Source organism: Lepidochelys kempii, chromosome 14, assembly GCF_965140265.1.
Source record: "Lepidochelys kempii isolate rLepKem1 chromosome 14, rLepKem1.hap2, whole genome shotgun sequence".
Classification (NCBI taxonomy): domain Eukaryota; kingdom Metazoa; phylum Chordata; order Testudines; family Cheloniidae; genus Lepidochelys; species Lepidochelys kempii.
Window position 1 is genome coordinate 5785210 of NC_133269.1, and position 19935 is coordinate 5805144.

A 19935-nucleotide genomic window follows, 5' to 3' on the forward strand; every position below is an offset into this window, starting at 1 on the left:
ATTCTCCATCTAGTTCCCAGTGTGGCATGGGGATGATACCCAGAGCCAGTGGGAAGCGAAAAGCCGTCTTTCTCACCCACCACCAGGCTGTGGTGCCATTCAGACAGAAGCAGCCACTGCAGGAGTTTGCAAAGTCCCGTTATGGGAGGGAGGATGGAAGATTCAACCAGGAGCCAGCCATGCCCTGCCCACTGCATGACATCATAGGGGAAGTTTGTGTGAAATGGGACTCCATGCTAGACCGTGGTTCTGTGCCCCATTCACACCTTTAGCTAGTCCCCTAGCTTACACAGTGGAACCACACAAGTTCCACTATAAAAGGGCCCTCAACACCAAGGAAAGTGGGGCTCGATATGCTTCTTTGGCTAACAGCCCAGGATCAAATAAAGGTCAGATGTTAACCTTGGATGGTCACTTTAGATGAGGGGGATACCTAGTGGAAGTCACCTATAGCACAGGGTTGTGGATGGGTTGTTCTGTGCCTTCTTGATAAGAGGCGTCCCTGGAATGTATTTATAATGTTGAGGACTTCACTTTTGTTTTTAAATTCTCATCCTACAGCTGTACCCCCTTGCGCCCTGACAATCTTTCCATGACATCTTCAGTGCACAAGACATGGAAGCTGCAAACGCTCTGATCCAGAGAGGATATGCCATCATGGGTTGTATGTGGCAGAAGCATACACTCTCCCTTAATGCATTTCTTTATTCCTGTGTCTTCATTAATGAAAAGCCAACGCATGCATTTCCATGCTGTATCCAAGAATGGCTAGCCTCAGATGCTTCAGATAAATCTGTAAGAATTGCTGTAGCGGACTGTTATGAATTAACCTGCCCACAGAAGAAGTTTCTTCCTAACCCACATCAGTTGGCTTATGCCTCAGAACATACATTCTTGTACACACACACACATCTATATCTGTATCTACAGCAGGAAGCATATGACTGTACTCTGGATTTGATTAGCAGTAGACATTTACAGAAAAGGGCAACCTGCTTATTGTGAACTTGTATATAATGAAACCCTAAGTATAAAACCCTCTTCCACAAACACTTACTCACACATGTTGCTTTATTACATGAGTAAATCTACTCATTTAGGTGTTTGCCAGACCAGCAATTGGTGATAGAGAATGAAAAATCCCCAAATGGGTTTAATGCATTTGCAAAGTGCATAGTTCAATAGTTCACCAAGCTTCTTGTTTATCAAGCCGTTATTCTCCCAACACTGTTGTATGGAGTCGAAACTTGGACAACCTATAGACACCACTTGCAAGTCCTTGAGAGGCACCATCAACACTCTCTTTGTAAGATTCTGAAGATCAAATGGGAAGACAGGCACACCAATATTAGTGTTCTGGAAGAGGCAAAGACCTCCAGTATCGAGGCAATGATAATCCATCAGCAATTTCGCTGGACTGGTCATGTTGTCCGTATGCCAGACCATCGCCTCCCAAAACAGGTCCTGTTCCCTCAGCTAAAAGAGGGGTAGCGTAATGTGGGTGGACAACTGAAGCGTTATAAGGACTTGCTGAAGGACAACCTAAAAAAGTGTAATATTGACATTGACACTTGGGAGACACTTGTCCAGGATCGCTTAAAATGGAGTGAAGTCCTACGTGATGTTCCCCTGCATTTTGAACTTCCTCGCCAACAAGCTGAAGAGGATAAGAGGTGCAGGAGGAAGGAGAGACTGGCTTCCAGTCAACAGCCAGTTGGTCATGATCCACAGCCTCCTGCTGAGCCTGAAAACATCTGCCCTCATCGTAATAGAACTTGTGGTTCAAGGATTGGCCTTATTAGCCACCTGAGGACCCATAACTCCCATGGAAGATGATCATACCCGGTAACAAGTAATCGCCCATCATCATCAATTCAATAGTTCTGTTTCCAGAGACACCTTTTCTTGTTGGAAAAGTGTTCCATGCAAGGAACTGTATTAATTGTAACAGACGTACACTGTAGATAATGCAGAGGAGATTACAGGTGGACTGCTGTGAAAACCGGATTAACAAGGGAATCTGTATTAAGGGTTCAGAATAGAATCCAGAATACCAAAGTGATCAGATAAAGGGAGAACAAATAACAAAAGCAAGGCAACAATATTGTTTTATGTTACAGCTCCTGGGTTTCACTTCCTGAGCGTTGCAAAGAATCTTGTCAGAGTTCATCACTGTGACCATATTATAGATCTGTTCTCATTACCATATTATGGATTTTGTCTTCAAAAACATGAATTTTCAAAAGATTCTACCACTGTATATGCTGATTTCAAAACAACCAAATTTCCCAAACATTTTCAAAAAGAATCTTTGCAAAAAAATTTCATCTACAATTTTGAGATTCAAAATACAATATATGTTCAGGTTTTGAATGGAGAAATTGTTTGGGATTTTCAAAGCCACAGTGAGATGATGGATACCCAGATCCCATTAATTTGGGAATTGGCCATCCAAATAAATTAAGTAGCTTTGAAAAATCTACCTACAGGATACATTATATTGTTTTCATTCTCTAATACACTTAGAATTAGATTTATTATGTAAATACTTTTGTGTATGGAGTTCAACAGTGGTTATATTTTACAGGCTGCTTAGGGAACAGTTGGGGCAGTAATTTTAATGGCAATGAATAGCTAGATCTTGGACTTTGCTAAGATTTTATTTAAGGTCAACGGATCTTTCTGATGAGGAAGTTCTCTAGAATCTTGTTTGACAGCTTTCATTAGATCTTCTGGATCTTCAGAACTGCTGATGAGGGCAACTGCCTTAAATGATGTATCTCTGACCTCCAGTGTTGATGTACTTGTTCCTCTGTCCAATGTTTTCTTAGTTCTGTTCCATTCATGTTCCTTCCTATCCAGAAGCTTTGCACTGCAATAGGGAGCATAAATTTCCGTGGTTTCCTCAAACTGTAGGCAATCCACGTTGTAGTATTTTTTCCTCACCTGCAAGACATTGTTGAACCTGTGTCCCCAAAGGATTTCTCGGGGGACGTATGAACTTCTAGACTGGTGTGAAGTTCCAGTTGAATCCCCAGTGTAGACAAATGTAACCAAGATTTCAAAACTGTCTTTGGCCAAAGCTTTCCGATCTAGACCGTATAAAGGGCTGTCATGGTCAATTTCATGAACGATGGTCACTGGTGTAACAAGTATGACCTGGTAATTTAGTAACTTCAAGTCCTTGTATTCCATTGTCATTCTCCCTTCCTTATCTTCCATGTAGCGCAGAAGCTGAGCTCTTACTGTGCCTTCAACCATGTGGTTTGGCCGGAAATCACCAATGCGCCACATGAGGCAGAGTTTATCATCTCTTAGGCTTACAGTGGCATAGTAGCTGAAGCGGATGGTCTGAGCTCTCTTTCGAGCTGTGGCCATTTTAGCCAAGGCAGCTCCAATAATGAATGTGTCAATAATACAGCTTAATACTGACTGTAGGACCACCATGAGGATCGCTACAGAGCACTCTTCAGTGACGCAACGAAAGCCATAGCCTATGGTTGTCTGGGTTTCAAGTGAGAATAAGAATGCTCCTGTGAAGCTATGCACCTTATCAACACAAGGGGTCATTTCTTCATCATGTACTAAATCTCCATGTTGGATTGCTATAAGCCAAAAGACCAAGCCGAAGAACAGCCAAGAAAGAATGTAAGATAAAGAGAATATCACAAACATATGGCGCCATTTGATGTCCACTAGTGTGGTGAATATATCAGCCACGTAGCTCTCCCATTCTCCAAAGATGTGTTTGAAATACACATTGCAGCTGCCATCCTTGTGGAGAAATCTCTTCCGCATTTTTTTTGCCCCCATTGTGGTGCATTCTTGGGCAGAGTTTTGGTAGCTGAGCTTATTTCCTTGCATGTTTACAAGCCTCTAGTGATCACAGTGCTCAGTCATCTGTCTTGTGTCGGCTCAGTGGCCCCAGGTCGCTGGACACGTCCGTGGTTCCAGTGGCTAATTATTCTCTCTCCTCATTTGAAATCTACAAAAGAAAAAGAAGAGAAGAAAGTTTACTTTTGATTTCCTATGCTGGACTTTCTGTGACACCTAAACTATGCACATTACCTCTATGGTTTCAGTAACTCCTATTAAGTTGTACAAATATTAAGTATTGATTATGCCTCTCACCTCAGAAAACATCATTAATTTGGGACTGTACTTGGAAAATAAAACTTTCTGGCAATTTCCTGAACTTTTAAAAGATTTTTTATCCCATCAAAATGGACAACAAAGAAGATTTCTTTTTTCTATTTTATATATTATATTTCTAATGTTTCTCACAAGTAGCATTTGGTCAGGCTGGATTACCATGAAGCCTTAATAGGAATGACAAGCACCTGCAGATGGACCTTTTGAAGAAAGAGCTGGAATGAATGAACTAGAATAGAGAGATTCTTGAAATGATGCACCCAGTTGCCAAGCTTAGAAACCCAAATCTGGTTGCCCAATTACAGACTGAGGCACTCAGGGGAGCTCACAGGCACACTGATACCTTACTGAAGTGTTAAGTGTCAACTGAAACAGTCCATTGAAAATGAACGTAAGCACCTACATTTCAAAATTTGGTTCCGAGGGCCAACTTCTGCTCTCAGTGACATGGCTGCAAATTCCGAGAAACTCAGCTGAAGTCAATAGACATACTTTGGATTTATAACTGTATAACTGAAAAAAGAACTTAGACCTGAATCATCATTCCCAGTATCATACCAACATGGGAGAGTATTTCACACATGCACAGTCTTCTAAGCTCTTGATGGCCCACCAAGCTCCAGAAGGACTATGCTAGCTTGCTGAAGTTTTTCTTCCACAGTTTTGCAAAGTTCTGCTAGTTATATTGCTAGAAGGGGCTAAACCTCTTTTCTACCTAGGGCTAAGCAGATGACATCATATACATGACATCAGTGGACCAGATTCTCCTCTCACATTGCTGTAAATCAGGGGTAACTCCATTGACATTAGTGGGGTTTGACTGGTATAAAACTGGTTTGAGTCAGAGGTGAATAGGGGCCTATAATCATGTCACATTGCAACATGTAATAAAAGAGAGACTGAGGTACTGACTAACCAATGCCTGGCACATTTCATGGTTATGTATACCCATGCCTAGTGGGTTTGAAACACCAACAAATCAGAGTTGATTGTAGGGCTGGCTGAAAATTTTCAAGCATAACTTTTTTGACAGAAAACTGAGTTTTCAACTGAACAACATTCTTTGTTGAAAGTGCTTGCTCTCCTCAAAAAAATCAGATTTTTCAACCAAAAACCAGTGTTCCTTCTCCCCCACCCTCTGTTTTTTTAAGTTTTTAGCTGAACATTTTTAGCTTTAGGTTTTCCAATGAAAAGTGAAACTTTCCCATGGAAGGAAATAAAACATTGGTCAACCAACCTGGGTATTTTCCACCAACTCTGTAGTCATTTTGCATGGGCGTAAATGACCACGCAAGATTCAAGATACTGGAGAAGCTGTCCCATAGAGAGGAATATTGGATGAGCTAAATTAACAGGCCAAAAATTCTTCTTACATCTGAAGAGAATGATAGGCATGCTTAGACACTATTCCAAAAACACTTAAAAGCCAAACATACTTTCCTTTTCTTTCTTTTTCTTTTTTATTTTTTCCCTTTTGGTACAAAAATGAATGTGACATATGGTGTCGTAGCCTCAGAATGTGGCCTTCATTAAAAAACACAACATGAATGTTTCCAAAAATACTCCTTGGAACACAGTCTTTGGAAACATTTGTATGATTTGCTTTTACTTGTGGCTTTAAATATGCACTGTAGTGTCGTCCATTGCAGACTCTTGACCTACCATTTAATAAGTTGCCGTTGAACAACGAACAAAAGTTGGGAACAGTTTTATTATTTGAAAATACTCCATGATGTGAGGTGTGAAAATGAGGCAAAATCTGATCAAAGACCAATATGATTTCAAATGAAAAAACATGCTTAGGGTTATAATTGTTGTTCTTGTTGACTGGTTCAAACAATAGTTCCTTAAGAAACCACAAACATCATGGGATTCTGAGAGCAAGAAAACAGTTCATAAATCAAGGGCTACTGAGTTGACTCTGCTCTCTACTGCTTCCAACAGAAAATCATCATGTTTGAAAAATGGCATTCCATTGGAACCATCTTAAATTCTAATGGTGCTGGCAACCGGTTTCTTCTCAAGCACATTCTACTGCACATAAACCCCTGGAGAGCTTTCATTTTACAGTAACGTGTGAGATGCCAGGAACAGTATTTGAACATATGCTTGTACAATGCTTAACACAATGGGACTTTGATTTCAGTTCAGGCCTCTACATACTACTGTGTTACAAATAGTATTATCTATACATTCATGAATATTAGTATGTAAGTATTTTTGTCATTATCGTGAAGACATGCAACAAAACTGTAGGTAACAATTTTCAAAAGCAGCTATGTGATTTAGCAGCCCAAATTCCATTGAAAGTCTGCAATTTTGGCTCCTAATTCATTTAGGTATTTTAAAATATCTTGCCCTGTATCTTAGATTTGTGATTAAAGAAAAACCAAGCCAATAATATGAAAAAAATCTGAACATGTTAAGGTTGACCTATGAGTAAATTTCATGTAGTAAATATTTTATATTGACCGATGATATTGAATGTATCTTCAAAGTATTAAAGCCCATCCTCCAATACCCTAAAATAGATGGGTCAGTATTTTAATCCCCTTTTATCAATGGGGAAATTGAGATACAGAGAAGTCACATGACTTTCCAATAACAAATCAAAGATCGAGCTAGACTCTGAACTCAGATATTATTGGCTTCAAGTTCTGGTCTAAATCCATTGTGTCATTATTCCTTTTGTAGAATAATGTGAGGACTATTATTATTTGCCTTTTAATGGAGAGATTTTTCAAAAGAAGCTAAGGGACTTAGGCGCATACATCCCATTTACCTACAATGGGACTTCTGCTCCAAAATCTTTTAAGTGCGTCTATTTTGCTCTTTGCCTCAGCATGAAGGGATGGACGAGATGACCTACTGAGCTCCCTTTCAGACCTACATTTTATGATCCCGTAAAATTGTCCTCCTAAAAGGAATGGATGAAACCTTGTCTGAAAAGACACATGAAATTCTATGAACTGGACTAAAGGTTTTGCCATCTAGTAAAGATTAACAGAAAAAGAATTGATTCTGAGACATGCTCCTCTCACTAAAGCTCATGGATCAGTTGCTGCAAATGAATCTCAGATATTGCCAAGGAACATTTTTGTGCTAACACACTAACTCTTTTTTTGTTCCTGGCCATGAGCATGAACATCATAAGCCTCTTTTTTCTTTCCCCTCCTCCTCTCTCCTCTCCAACCATTTTGCTCTCTTCATCAGCGCAGGAAGTGTGTTGAAATTTACAAGACTCTTGCTGAGTAGATTTACTTCTTGTTATTGTATCTGAAAGAAAGAAAGAAAGAAAGAAAGAAAGAAAGAAAGAAAGAAAGAAAGAAAGAAAGAAAGAAAGAAAGAAAGAAAGAAAGAAAGAAAGAAAGAAAGAAAGAAAGAAAGAAAGAAAACTGGTTGCTGCTAGAAATGGAGCAGTAAGGCTGAGCTGGGTAGGAAGGTGCATAGCAATGGGCAAATTTCAGAAGGGATAGATTCCGTGAGGGTAAACATCCCTAGCTTCAGAGGTTGATCCAAAGCTTCTATATGAACCCCAGAGGTCTAGAAATCAGGCCAGAGATCAGAACTCTCTTCTTAATTATTTGAACCAAGATCAGGATCCAACTTTGAGAGACAGCCCCTGTCCAAAAGAGCTATAATGATTGGAGCTGAGCACCTACCTCACACTGGTGCATTTGAAAATCTACCCCCAAAATTAACCAGACAGACAAAAGGCAGAAGGGGGAGTAATGCATAGAGGTGAAATAACTTCTCCAAGGTCACAAAGAGGTCAGTGGCAGAGTCAAGCATAGACTCGGGTCTTCTGACTCTCAGACAAGGATGTGAGTCATGCAAACTTGTATATATCATTATTTTCACCTCTTCTCGTGAGTGGAACCCAAGTCTGAAGAGCCGTATAAAAAAAGCAGACAAAGGGAAAAAATGTATACATTTTTTTCAAATCTCAAAATAGCTCCAATTTGGTTCAATGTTGGATGAAGGTATTGAGGGGTTCTCATCGTGTCTGAACGCTCTTTGGCCATCTCCCAAGACCTGAACTCTGATTTGAATTTTGTCAACTTGGTCAGAGAAGCAATAGCTTTGGAGCACTGAGCATCCAGCTGAAGTCTTTGGACACTCACAGTAAACATGCGTTCCAACTAAATCACGTAATTTTGAGCTTATTGAGTGTGACAGTGTCACTTTAAATCAAGCGTACTGTAGCACCTTCACCTAATACCCTATTAGTTGCTGTTACACCCATGATGAAGCTAGTTTCCCCGTCATTATGTAAACTAATAGAGGTGAATTTTTGTTCAATGATACGTCAGTCAACAGTCTGGTTGTAAAATATTAAGCAAAACAGTGTGAAAATCTTTGTTCCAAAATAATGCTATTCTGAGAATCAGATTAAATCAAAAGGAAAACAATCTGAAACCTGCAAATGAAATTGTGTACTCTCCCTCTAACCCCTGATGCATTCAGTGAATCTCACTTTAGCGTTGGCTTAGCAATCGCGTCACACTTTCCCACCACATGTTGGAGGGGGAGCTGAAAGTTTTCCAGTTTTGTACATTGTTGTGTAACCCTGGATGACTTTCAGTTCAGAGACAAGAAATGTGAAGAGCTGAAATATTTAGAACTGGTTTGGAACTGATTCATACTCTAGTTCCTCTTTTTAAAAAACAAAACAAAACAAAAAAAAATCTATTATAGGTTGAAGAATCTCAAATGAGGCCTTTTCCTTGATTATTCTTCTGCAAAGGGAACATTTACTTCTCCCAGCACAGGAAGGTACTGAGTTTATCTCTTGGTTGTCTGAAAGTTTTCACCCATCCATATGCTCTAGTAGGCTACTATCTCACTAATCCCTCACCCTATTTTTCCATGACTGCCAAAGCAGTCCTTTTTTGGTCCTAGGATACCTGTTCTTACCCAACCTGTCCCTCTCCTCCTCTACAGACAGAAAGAGTCTTCACTAGTCCCAGTTTCAAATAATGTCTTACCCACTCCTGACTCAAGTCTCATTATACCTTCTTCTCTAGCACGATTCCTTTTGTAGCCAAAGTTCCTCACCATGGCTCAAGTCCCAGCCAGTGATGGAATCCTCAAATCAGTGATCTGCATTAAGGCACCTATCCAGTTAAGCATGTGATTAACTTTAAGCATGTGAGTACTTGCACTGATTTCAGTGAAACTACTCATGAGATTAGGTTCTTTGCTGGATCAGGGCCTAAACAGCTGGTCCTGCAACATAGAACATCAGAGTTGGAAGGGACCTCAGGGGGTCATCTAGTCCAACCCCCTGCTCAAAGCAGGACCAGTCCCCAATGTTTGCCTCAGATCCCTAAATGAAGGATTGAACTCACAACCCTGGGTTTAGCAGGCCGATGCTCAAACCACTGATCTGTCCCTCCGCCCATCGATTAAGTCAATGTGTGTTTTAATACTGATATCAGGAAGAGCAGCATCTGGACCATCGCAATGAGACATAGTCAGAGGTTTAAATGCAGAGTAATTCCTCTGAAGTCAACGGAGTGAAGTTTTTCAAATCAAATGACTCTCGTTTCTCTTTCATATGAATTCTGTGTCCTCGTTTTGTTCTCTTCAGTTTGAATGTTTGAATCACAGCTTGCATGTTTGAATCAATCCAGGGTGCTAAGGCTGCAATATGCCAACTGGCAACAGTATTGTCCTGCACAGATATTTCTTCAGATATTTGTTTCAGTTCTAGTAGTAGCTTCCCATAAGTGATGCCTTTTCCCTACATCATTTTACATATTTAAAGACTGTTCTTTTAAAAAAAAATCCAAACAAAGAAATAAAAAGAAGCTCTGTAAGGGCTGAGATCTGAGACGGGCAGAAGAAAAAAAAATATCCTTCTTGGACTACCCATTCCAAACCGCAGTGAGAGACAGAAGACTTAAAATATCAATATAAAAGTGTTTATTAAACATTTTAAAAGGCAGACATAAATAGCATGTAGCACCAGACAGTTGCACAGACTTTAAAGTCATGCAATGGTACTGTAATCGGCACTGGAACAACTCACAGCAACAAATACATTGACATTTAATTCATCTAAGTAAAACAGATCTTGTTTAAAAGAGAGACAGAGAGAGAGAGAGAGAGAGAGAGAAGGCATTTGGCCATTGAGGGTTGACAAAAGAGGCTTGGAAGTTGATTTCACTTGGTAACTTACTAAGATAGGTGACCAGGTTCAGAGTTAAAGAAATGATCCAGAGCTTTGTCCAAAACTAAGACCAACTCCCAGATCTGGGGTAAAAGAAATATTTTAATGTTATTTTAGCCCTATGCACTGGCTGGCTTTAGCCAGGATCAAGCTGTGGAAATATTGAAATACCGTGAGAAATGGAAAGCACATGCAACTTGAAACTGATGATTTTAGGGCTCCCTACTAATCTCAGTCTCTTGGCAAATTTGGGGAGGCAGAGAACCTAAAATGTTGTTATTTCAGGGATTCCCACTTTCTGTTTTTAAGTGCCTTTAAAGGGGGCATATAAGAACCCAGACAGTTAGGGCTTGATCTCACCAGCTTCTGTGCAGTAGCAGCCAGAGATAGCATTCAAAGTTCTGGTGTTGGGACGCAAGTATCAGAATGCCCTTTAAATCACCGGAAGGGTCCCTGGGTCCTGCCAGACCACTAGAGCACCAGCACTTTAAAGATGGTGTGCTTGGCACATGGTGTATCCCTAGAGGTTTGCTGAACACAATAAGCATGAGCACACGCAACAGAAGAGATGCTTGTCTGATCTCATTCGTGTGGAGGTCAGTGCAAACCTCTCACTGACTTTAGTGGAAGCAGGCCCAGGCTCTTAATGCATTTTAGGTGAGAAGCAGTTAAATATAAGCGTGAATGCTGAGCCTAATTGCCTCCTCTCTCATGTTCTTCCTCCTTCTCTCTGACATGCTGATCTCCATTATGAGCACAGTGAAGGTTAATTTCAGCAGCTCTGATGGTTGATAAGCTTAGGTTTGGTTGTCTCTCCAGATTTCTCCACACAAGGAGTCTCAGGGGTTACATGTAGGGGTCAGCCTAAGGAGGCATAGAACAATCCTCCCCAAACTTCGAGGAACTTTTCCATCAGCTCGTGCTGGCAAAGGACAGTAGAACAGTTTGTTGCAGCTCTAAATAGGACATGATGTAATATAATAATATACTCAACAAGGTAAATGGAAGGTCAGGAACAATGATAGAATCAGATTAGATAATGCTGGCCACTTTCAGTTAACAGAGCCTACACCCTCAATCCCTTTATTTGCAGTGTTTCACTGCTGCCATCTCTGCTCTCAAAAACTGACTATTTTTTAATAGTATGTAGATTTGGGGGCTCGGAAGGACTGGTTTTGTAATGTGATTGTATAGTCTAAAGCCAGACCTCGAGTATCAAGGTATTACATTTCCCATTACATTGATTTGTTACAGTATATTTACAGCTCCCTGAGGCAGAAAACGTACATCCCTTTACACATCAGACTGTACCAAGCACAGTGCTAGCATCCACCAAATATTCAAATAATAAATAATAATGACAAGGCTGCGATGCAAGTGTTCAGAGCCGCTTTTGCAAAGTCGTTGAGTTTAAGACCAGAAGAAACCACCATATCATTGCGTCTGGTGGCCTGTGACTTACAGGAGGTCAAACACCACCCACCAGCTACACGTCAAATCCAACAATCAGAATTAGACCAAAGTATCGCAGCCCTCAGGAGACTAAACTAGTACGATCCACAGGCAGAGGACAGGAGGGACTGAGGGTGTACCAGTGCCTGAGATCCTCCAGTGGTAGGGAATTGATTTAGTCAGAGGTAGTCAGATAATCCTAGCAAGTGACCATGCCCCATGCTGCCCTGTCTTTCCAATTCTGCCCTTTATTTAAGCTCGTCTGTAGAGTACGAAAGGTGGAGAAATATTTCAGAGTAGTCTTCATGATGATAGGTTAGTGACTGCAGCATGGTGTGGGGAGTTTGATTGCTACATGCTCTATTGCGCACACACACACACACACACGCAATATATATAAAAAGCTGGAGAGGAGGAAGTGTTGGCTAGTTGTGATTGAATGGGATCTCTTGTGGCTATATGAATCCTGCCAGCTGACTAACCAGCGCCTTTGGTAATCCTAGTTCACTAGAGGTCTGATGCAAAATCCACTGAAGTCAATGGAAAGACTGATTGTTTCAAACAGGTTTTGGGTCCGACACTAGGTGCTCAGGTATCATGGTAGTGGATGCAGTTAATAGGTTGGGTAAGATCAGTTCAAGAGAGGAGTAAGAGGTGAGGAGACTGCCTCACTATAGAGGATCAAGAGCATAAGAGAAGATGGGATTGCCCGACTGGAGGAGGAGACAGGTGGTACCAATAATAGGTACAGACTAAATGATGTATTGGAGGAAGGCAAGCATGGAAGGATCATGAACTAACACTGAGAGTTTGTAGCACAGACGTAGAGTGATTATGGACGCATGGCTCACAATAAAGCTTGTGTGAAGTGTCTCCCTTCGGATAGTCCTCTTGGATCATTTGGCATTAAATACTTTGATTAAGAAATCCAATTCAGAGGGAAAAATCTGGCACAAATTTGTGATCGCCCATCTTCCTCAGCAGTCATGCTGCAGAGTTCCTGAGGGATCATATCACATAATACTTGCTTGATGTATTCTTTTGTCTCATCCTACCTGGTCCACATGGATGAAATGACAGTTGCTTGGAATACAACCCTAGAAAGAGAACTACCAAATTAAAGACGAGAAGGCAATGCAAAGGGTATTGTCTGAGGTTGCTGGAAAAAAAATGTCATTATCATGTCAGATTGCAGCTCTAACAGTTTCTACTGACTCAAGAATTCGAGCTATGAAAATACTGGCACTCTGGCACTTCAGAGGATAGTAGGGGTTTCTTCAGAATGGCATTTGTTCAGTTATTCAGCAACCGAGAAATTGCTCCCTTCATCTTTTGCGTTGATGGGTCATTTTCCCCCCCTGCTTTGGACTTACAGGAGAACAATAATCCTCTCAGAAATTAGATGTTTTACACGGCCGATCCACTGGTGAATATGGTGACCTATTTGTATGTTACAGGACATGCAGGTGTGGATTATTTCTTTCAAATATGTGACATGAAACCTAAAACCATTCACATCCAGTAGGTTTTAACAGGGCACTATTGGTATTAATATTGTTCTTCATAAAGAATTATTTAATCATTATTATGGGCCTGCTGCCACTGAGTTCGCTTGGGACAGGCCTGATAAAACATCCCGCCTTCCCCTCACAAAGCTGTTTACAAGTACAGCACAGTGATTCATCATAAAAACATTATAAACACAATAGAAATACACTGTGATTAAAAAAAAAAAGCAAGTGAGTAGGGATATTTTTCCTGAACATCATGGGCCACATGCCCAGCTGGTATAAATTGCCTTGGCTCCTTTGATTTCAACGACATCATGTCAATTTACACCAGCTGAGGATCGGGTTTTTAAAAGTGCGTAATACAGAAAATGCAGGGCCCCCCAATGTCGGACCAGACCCATGCTTTATCTAGTCTGGAATCCTTCATCTTGTAGAGGAACGTTAATACTCTTCTATTTCAACTAGCCAACTGTGCAATGTTGTATATGTTAGAAAAATGCCTACCTAGAGTGCTTATCAGCTGACACACAGAAGAAAAATGATATTACCATGTTAATATGATCTAATCTCTATCACATTATCTAATCCTTTTTCTGCAAGACAAATGATGCTTCTATGGTCCATCCCAACCTCTTTACTCTGCAACTTCAGCATAGATGGCCCATTTATGCACACAACCTCCAGAAGGGTGCCACATTCTTAAAGGAACAGGGATGACAGCCAAAAGAGTATGTGGTATGAGCTCTGGAGTGAACAACTCCCAGGATGGGAGTTTAATGCAATTTAGTAATATCAAGAAAATAGGATCCATATTAATTCCAGCTGTAGACCACAGGGGCCATGGAACATGGGAAATGGGGGTGGGGCTGACACTCCTATAGTGGAAATATTGTGTGGGCTGTGCCCCTACATGTAAACTTGGAGGCAAGGGCAGGACCCAAAGATGGGCTCAGAAGTAAGTAGGAACCTGCAGGACATCCTTCCCAGCCTGGAGCCAGCTGCCCCCTCTATCCACCCTCTTCCCCCTGGTAAGTCTTAGTATCTTCTCTCTCTTCCCCTCCTATCTCTCTGCCCTCCCATTCTCAGGGAACTTCTGCCCCCTTGGTAGACTATGTTCTCTTCCCTTGCCAAAGGATAATGCAGGGTGGGCAGAGTTCTCTCCTCGTGGGAATCTCCATTTTTTCAACCATATCCAAACGTCACTGTGTTCCCATGTAGAACATGGGTCTCATGTACAAAATTAAATTTAAACAAGAGGTATCCCGAGCCTGGAAAGCAAAATAGAATTAAAAATCTCTGACAAGAATGTGATCTACACTCTGAATACCCCAGGTTCTATGGGGTTGACCCTCAGTTGTAAATTGGCCTAGCTCCATTGAAGCCAATGGTTAAGTTCAGTGACTTACACAAATTGAGAATATGGCCCATATGCTTATGGACTATATGGGACAAAGCTAGCTACCATCTCCAAAGGAGTGCAGGTTTTCCAAGCAGCAGAGGCAGGGCCATTCTGTAGCAATGGTTGGTCATTTTGCTGCTATGGAGGGTGAGGGGTGAGATATGGGGTGAGCATACTGGTACTGTGGTAGTGGTTGACATAAATCAAAATCAGAGCATTAATGCTGATGGGGATCATGCTGGTGCAACACTGTAGCCATCTAGAATCATCAGGAGCCTCCATGAGGAAAAATTAGGCAACATGATTTCTTACAGCATATATATATATATTAGGGTTTTTTTAATGAAATAAGTGATTTTAGGGCTCTCATGGCCAATATCACATATTAGTACTGATTGAATTCCTCCAATTACTGTAGAACAGGTCATACATGGCCAGCATCAAAGCAAGCTTCCCCCAGGCCCTGCTCCAACAGTGCCCCTTACTGTGCAAAGTTCAATGAGTTTGGGTCACAGGATTTCAAGCAAGTAGGCTGTGAGTTTACACCCACTAGGTAAGGTTCAGACCTGGGGCAAACAAGTGCATTCCCTTGATGTAAGTGTATTTGTACATGTTCACAACACCAGGTCTGAATTTGATCTTTCTGTCTCCCCACAAAACTCTCAAACTTAGTCAGATCTGCTGAATTTCATATAGTTTTGCATCTCTCTGAGACATACAGTTTACAAAGCAATAAATCAAACTAGGCTGGCTCAAAACTGGGCCAAGGTTTTGAACCAATAGTTCATGACCCTGGACTGAGTTTGCAACGAAACTTAAAATGAAGCAAGTGTCCTGTGGTTTCATGCTTCATTGTAAACATTTCACAGAGTTCTAGGCTTAACCTTTTCTGAAGCGGACTCTCTTAGGGTCCATTCTCCAGGTCATAAAATCCAGCTTCTTTCTGCCAAAACACACTCTGTTTTTCAATAGTGGCCAAGATATTCAAAAGATGCCTGATAACTGGGTGTCTCTATTTTTGGTTGCCCAACTTGAGAGACCTTAAAGGGGCCAGGTTTTCAGAAAGTGCTCTCTGAAAGCCAGGTCACTTTATGTTGTCTCAGGCAGGGTAATCAAACATCACTAGCCATTTTTGAAAATCTTGCCAATGTTGTTTTCTTGTGTGTAAAGGTCACTAAAAGATGGACCGAGACCAAGGACTAATTTCTGTGGATCACAAAACAGCTGCAGATGGCAACAATGTTTGGTTACTACTGATCTCAGTTTCACAAATCAATGACCTTGATGTGAATCTCATTACAATTCCCAGAAGCTGTCCTGTCCCACCTAATAAAATAAGATGCTGATGGAATTAGTATGGCCTTTATATTTTCAAAACTAAAATAGGGTGGAGTTGTAAAAAATATCATATTTCTTCACTTCAGGGAGCAAATGGAAGGGTGAAGAAAGAGGGAGAGAGAAAAAACTAAAAATAAAACAGGTAAATAAAACTAATCCCATCCAGGCTGATCTAATTGTTTAGGAAATCTCACCAGAAAACCTGTGCTTTCCAGCCTAATTTCCCGATCAAAGAGGTTGAGATAAGTGCTGGCTCAGTATTGAGTCAAACAATGTATCTGTTTTTTTAGGAAAAGGGTTGGATGATTTTCTGACCGATATTAACACATGTAGTTATGCAAGCTAAAATGAGGGTGATCAAATTTTATGTTCCTGGATGTCAACTTGTCAATGGCTACATAGGCCAGGAAGATATTTTTCCTCCCATGTACATCTTGGCACTATTGGCTTTGGGTATTCACACTTGTGCAGAGGTCTCTGTTTCATAGTTTAAAGCCAGAAGGGACCATTAGATCATCAAGTCATATCTCCTGTATAACATAGGCCATTAAATTACACCCCAAAACCACATTATTAAGACTAAAAACTTAAGTTAGACTAAAGCATTTCAGTCCTCAAGAAGCTAAATTGTTGTGTGCCAGACGCAGAGAACTGGAGAGACTGAGGTGTCACCAGGGCCTGAAGTCTCTGAGATTCGATGAAGTGAGATGGGCCCACATGATCCAAGCAGGTGTTCCGTGTTCCATGCTGCAGAGGAAGGTGAAAAAACCCAAGAGGTCTCAATTCAGACCTATTTTAAGGGCTTCAGTGAGAAGAAAGAGGTGTATTGGTGCTTAGCACAGAGCTGAATTTCCCCCTTTGTGCATTAATTGAGATAAGGCTGACAGCTTTCCCTGAGATATCAGGACAGGAGCATCTTAGATGGCATAATGGAGTCTGTGGGCCTGTGGTCTGATCTGGTCAGGCAACTCCAATAGTCCTATGGCTCATCCCAAGTTTTAGATGCTTTATCCAAAACGAAAGGAGCCTCCAAATATTTTGGGGGTTCATTTATCACATCTTTTTATCAGCTTTTGAAATATAGTAAGCAGGGTATGCAGGGCCTCATCCAAAGCCCAATGCAAAGACTCTCACTGACTGCAATTGGTTTTGGATTAGGGCCCTATCACTGGATTTCTCAAGCAGACAGTATCCCAGTTTGATTTTTAGGACTGGCTGGCTTGCTAAAATGACAGCAATTGCTTTCGTGGCACAAAAGTTTTCTTTTAAGTTTGATTACTTCCCCCTCCTCCCTTCCCACAGAAACAGATCTGCAAGTTTATCTGTCTTCAGGCTTCATCCCATGGAGCACTGGGATTCCCATACAGGGTGCTCAGATCCCAATAGCGTCAATGGGAATTTAGGGCATGGGTAGCAAAGGAGTGCAATCTGTACTTCTCAAGAGACTCCCAGCATCTCTGGGAGTTGACCCACTCGTGTGTACTTCCATATGAGGGTCAGCTTCCCAGAAAGGCCACAAGTGACCTGGAAAGGTAGGTTACTCTGAGTCTAGGCAGCTGCTTTTGCCAAATCTCCTGCTCAGCATGTTGTTGGCCACAGCTGTTGTTTTCAATTGCCATTTTCCTCCTGAGTCCAATAATACTTTAATTTACAGTATGCTGGTGTTTTGAGAGGCAGATAATTAAAATAACCTGTAAGGGAAAAGTCGTGTGTGTGTGTGTTTGGACTGTACACTTACAGATCCTTAGTTTCATCTTAGTGTGTGGGTTTTATGAGTTCTATTCTATATTGAAGTTCATATGCCATCCCCATCAGTATGGTATTTCAGCACCCAATTTAGGCCCTTGAATCTCAGATATCAATGTGAGTATAAATATGGTTGAGAAGGATGAAGAGATTCCTCTTGGCTCCCTACTCTTCTTCCTTTACACCCTCCCACTGGGCAATTTCATCCACCCATCAGAAGATAGGAATTGCCAGACCAGATCAGATGTGAGATCCATCTAGTCCGGTAGCCTGTATCTGACTGTGGCCAGAACCAGATGCTTCAGAGGAAGGTGCAAGAAACTCTGCATTGCGCAGATGTGGGGTAATCTGTCCCTCCCTATTAGGTCTCCTGCTGATCCCTTGAGTCATAAATTGGTTCAGTCCCTGAAGCACGAGATTTAAATCTCTTCCAACATTTGTGTCAGCATTAACTATAATGCTGGCTTTTGTTATCCATATGAATGTTCAAACCCTTTGGCTTTAACTTCCATCTCTGCACCAGTGGCTCATAGATCTACCTCTCCACTCATAATGTCTCCTTCCTCCTAGTCCTGCATCTCAGCTTGTCTTTTGGACCATCTCTTTTGGGATATCTTCATGTCAGCATCATCTCTGGAGGCTGACACAATGGAGATAGTGAACTCTCTCTCTCTCTCTCTCTCTGTTGCGGCTTTCATCACCCTATCACACATTCCTTTGAGACACTGAACTTGGTCTTTCCAATTAGGAACAAAAGTTCCTCTCATGCATTTTAAAGAGAGACTTTCACAATAGAAAAAACTTAACAATGTGTTCTGATTTAACATCAATTGTCCTCATCTCACTCGGTGTATTGCTTTCTGTGCATTTCATAGAATATTTCATGCCAACTTCTCCTAGCTATTTCTTACTTTAAAAAAAAGATTTGCTACAACAGTTTCTCTTACTTCACTTCTTATGGAAAAGTCCAATAGAATTAAATACATTGAACTAAGAAGGTTCTACAGAATCTTAATTGGGTTCTACACATTAAAATCATATAGACCTCAATGGACCTATGCCCATTTACACCAATTGAGAATGTGGCTCACAAAATTTATAGAAAATGAAATCCCTTCTATAGAATGTACACCAACTAGAAAATTATATCTTGGCTACAGATTCCTGTAGGATAGTTTAAACATTGAACAGAAAAAATACCATTCTCCATGAAATTCTGTCCGGCTTTTTTAATAAGAGACACTGCATCTATGAAATGGATAAAAATGCCTTGGAGGATGAGCAAAGAGCTGATTGGAGACCTCTTAATTATGTCATCCAAGCAGTGTGTAAATTAGCTGTTACCACTCAAGAAAGAGATTTTGGAGTCAGGGTGTTAGGAACCATTAGGAAAGGAGTAGATAATAAGACAAGAAATATCATTCTGCCACTCTATAAATCCACCTTGAATACTTCATGCAGTTCTGATCGCCCCATCTCATAAAATATATATTTGAACTGGAAAAAGTACAGAGAAGGGCAACAAAAATGATTAGGGTCTGGAACAGCTCCTGTATGAGGAGGGATTAAAAAGACTGGGACTGTTCAGTTTGGAAAAGGGAATAAGATCGAGGTCTATAAAGTCATGCATGGCATGGAGAAAGTGAGTGCGGAAGTGTTATTTACCCCTTCACACAACAAAAGAACCAGGGATGACTCAATGACAGCAAGTTTAATAGACAGCAAGTTTAAAACAAACAAAAGGAAGTACTTCTTCACACAACATGTATTCAACTTGTGGAACTCATTGCCAGGGGATGTTGTGAAGGCCAAAAGTATAACTGGGTTCAATAAAGAATTAGATAAATTCATGGAGGATAGGTCCATCAATGGCTATTAGGCAAAATGGTGAGGGATGTAACCCCATGCGCTGGGTCTCCCTAAACCTCTAACTGTTAGAAGTTGGGACTGGATAATGGGGGATGGATTGCTGAAAAATTGCCCTGTTCTGTTTATTCCCTCTGAACTACCTGGCATTGGCTGCTGTCAGAAGACAGGATATTGGGCTAGATGCACCACTAGTCTGAGCCAGTATGGCCATTCTTATGTTCCAGATCCAACAGGAAAATTGGAGAAAACAACCATCAAGACAGAACTCCGCTCTGAAAGGGACCTTCTACCTT

At 41.0% G+C, this 19935-nt stretch overlaps 1 protein-coding gene across 2 annotated transcripts in view; it reads right to left on the reverse strand.

The window, feature by feature from the left end:
- Nucleotides 1–1053: 1053 nt before the first annotated feature.
- KCNJ16 (potassium inwardly rectifying channel subfamily J member 16) overlaps nt 1054–19935 on the reverse strand; it is a 48639-nt gene continuing 29757 nt past the window's right edge. Inside the window, exons 3-4 of one of the 2 annotated variants that reach the window (XM_073310720.1) lie at nt 5390–5527; nt 1054–3985 (exon numbers count right to left, since the gene is read on the reverse strand). In XM_073310720.1, coding sequence (XP_073166821.1) covers nt 2635–3864 — 1230 coding nt within the window. In that variant the 5' untranslated portion in view covers nt 3865–3985; nt 5390–5527 and the 3' untranslated portion in view covers nt 1054–2634. The remainder of the gene's footprint in view (nt 3986–5389; nt 5528–19935) is intronic. The other variant, XM_073310719.1, reaches the window with a different exon arrangement.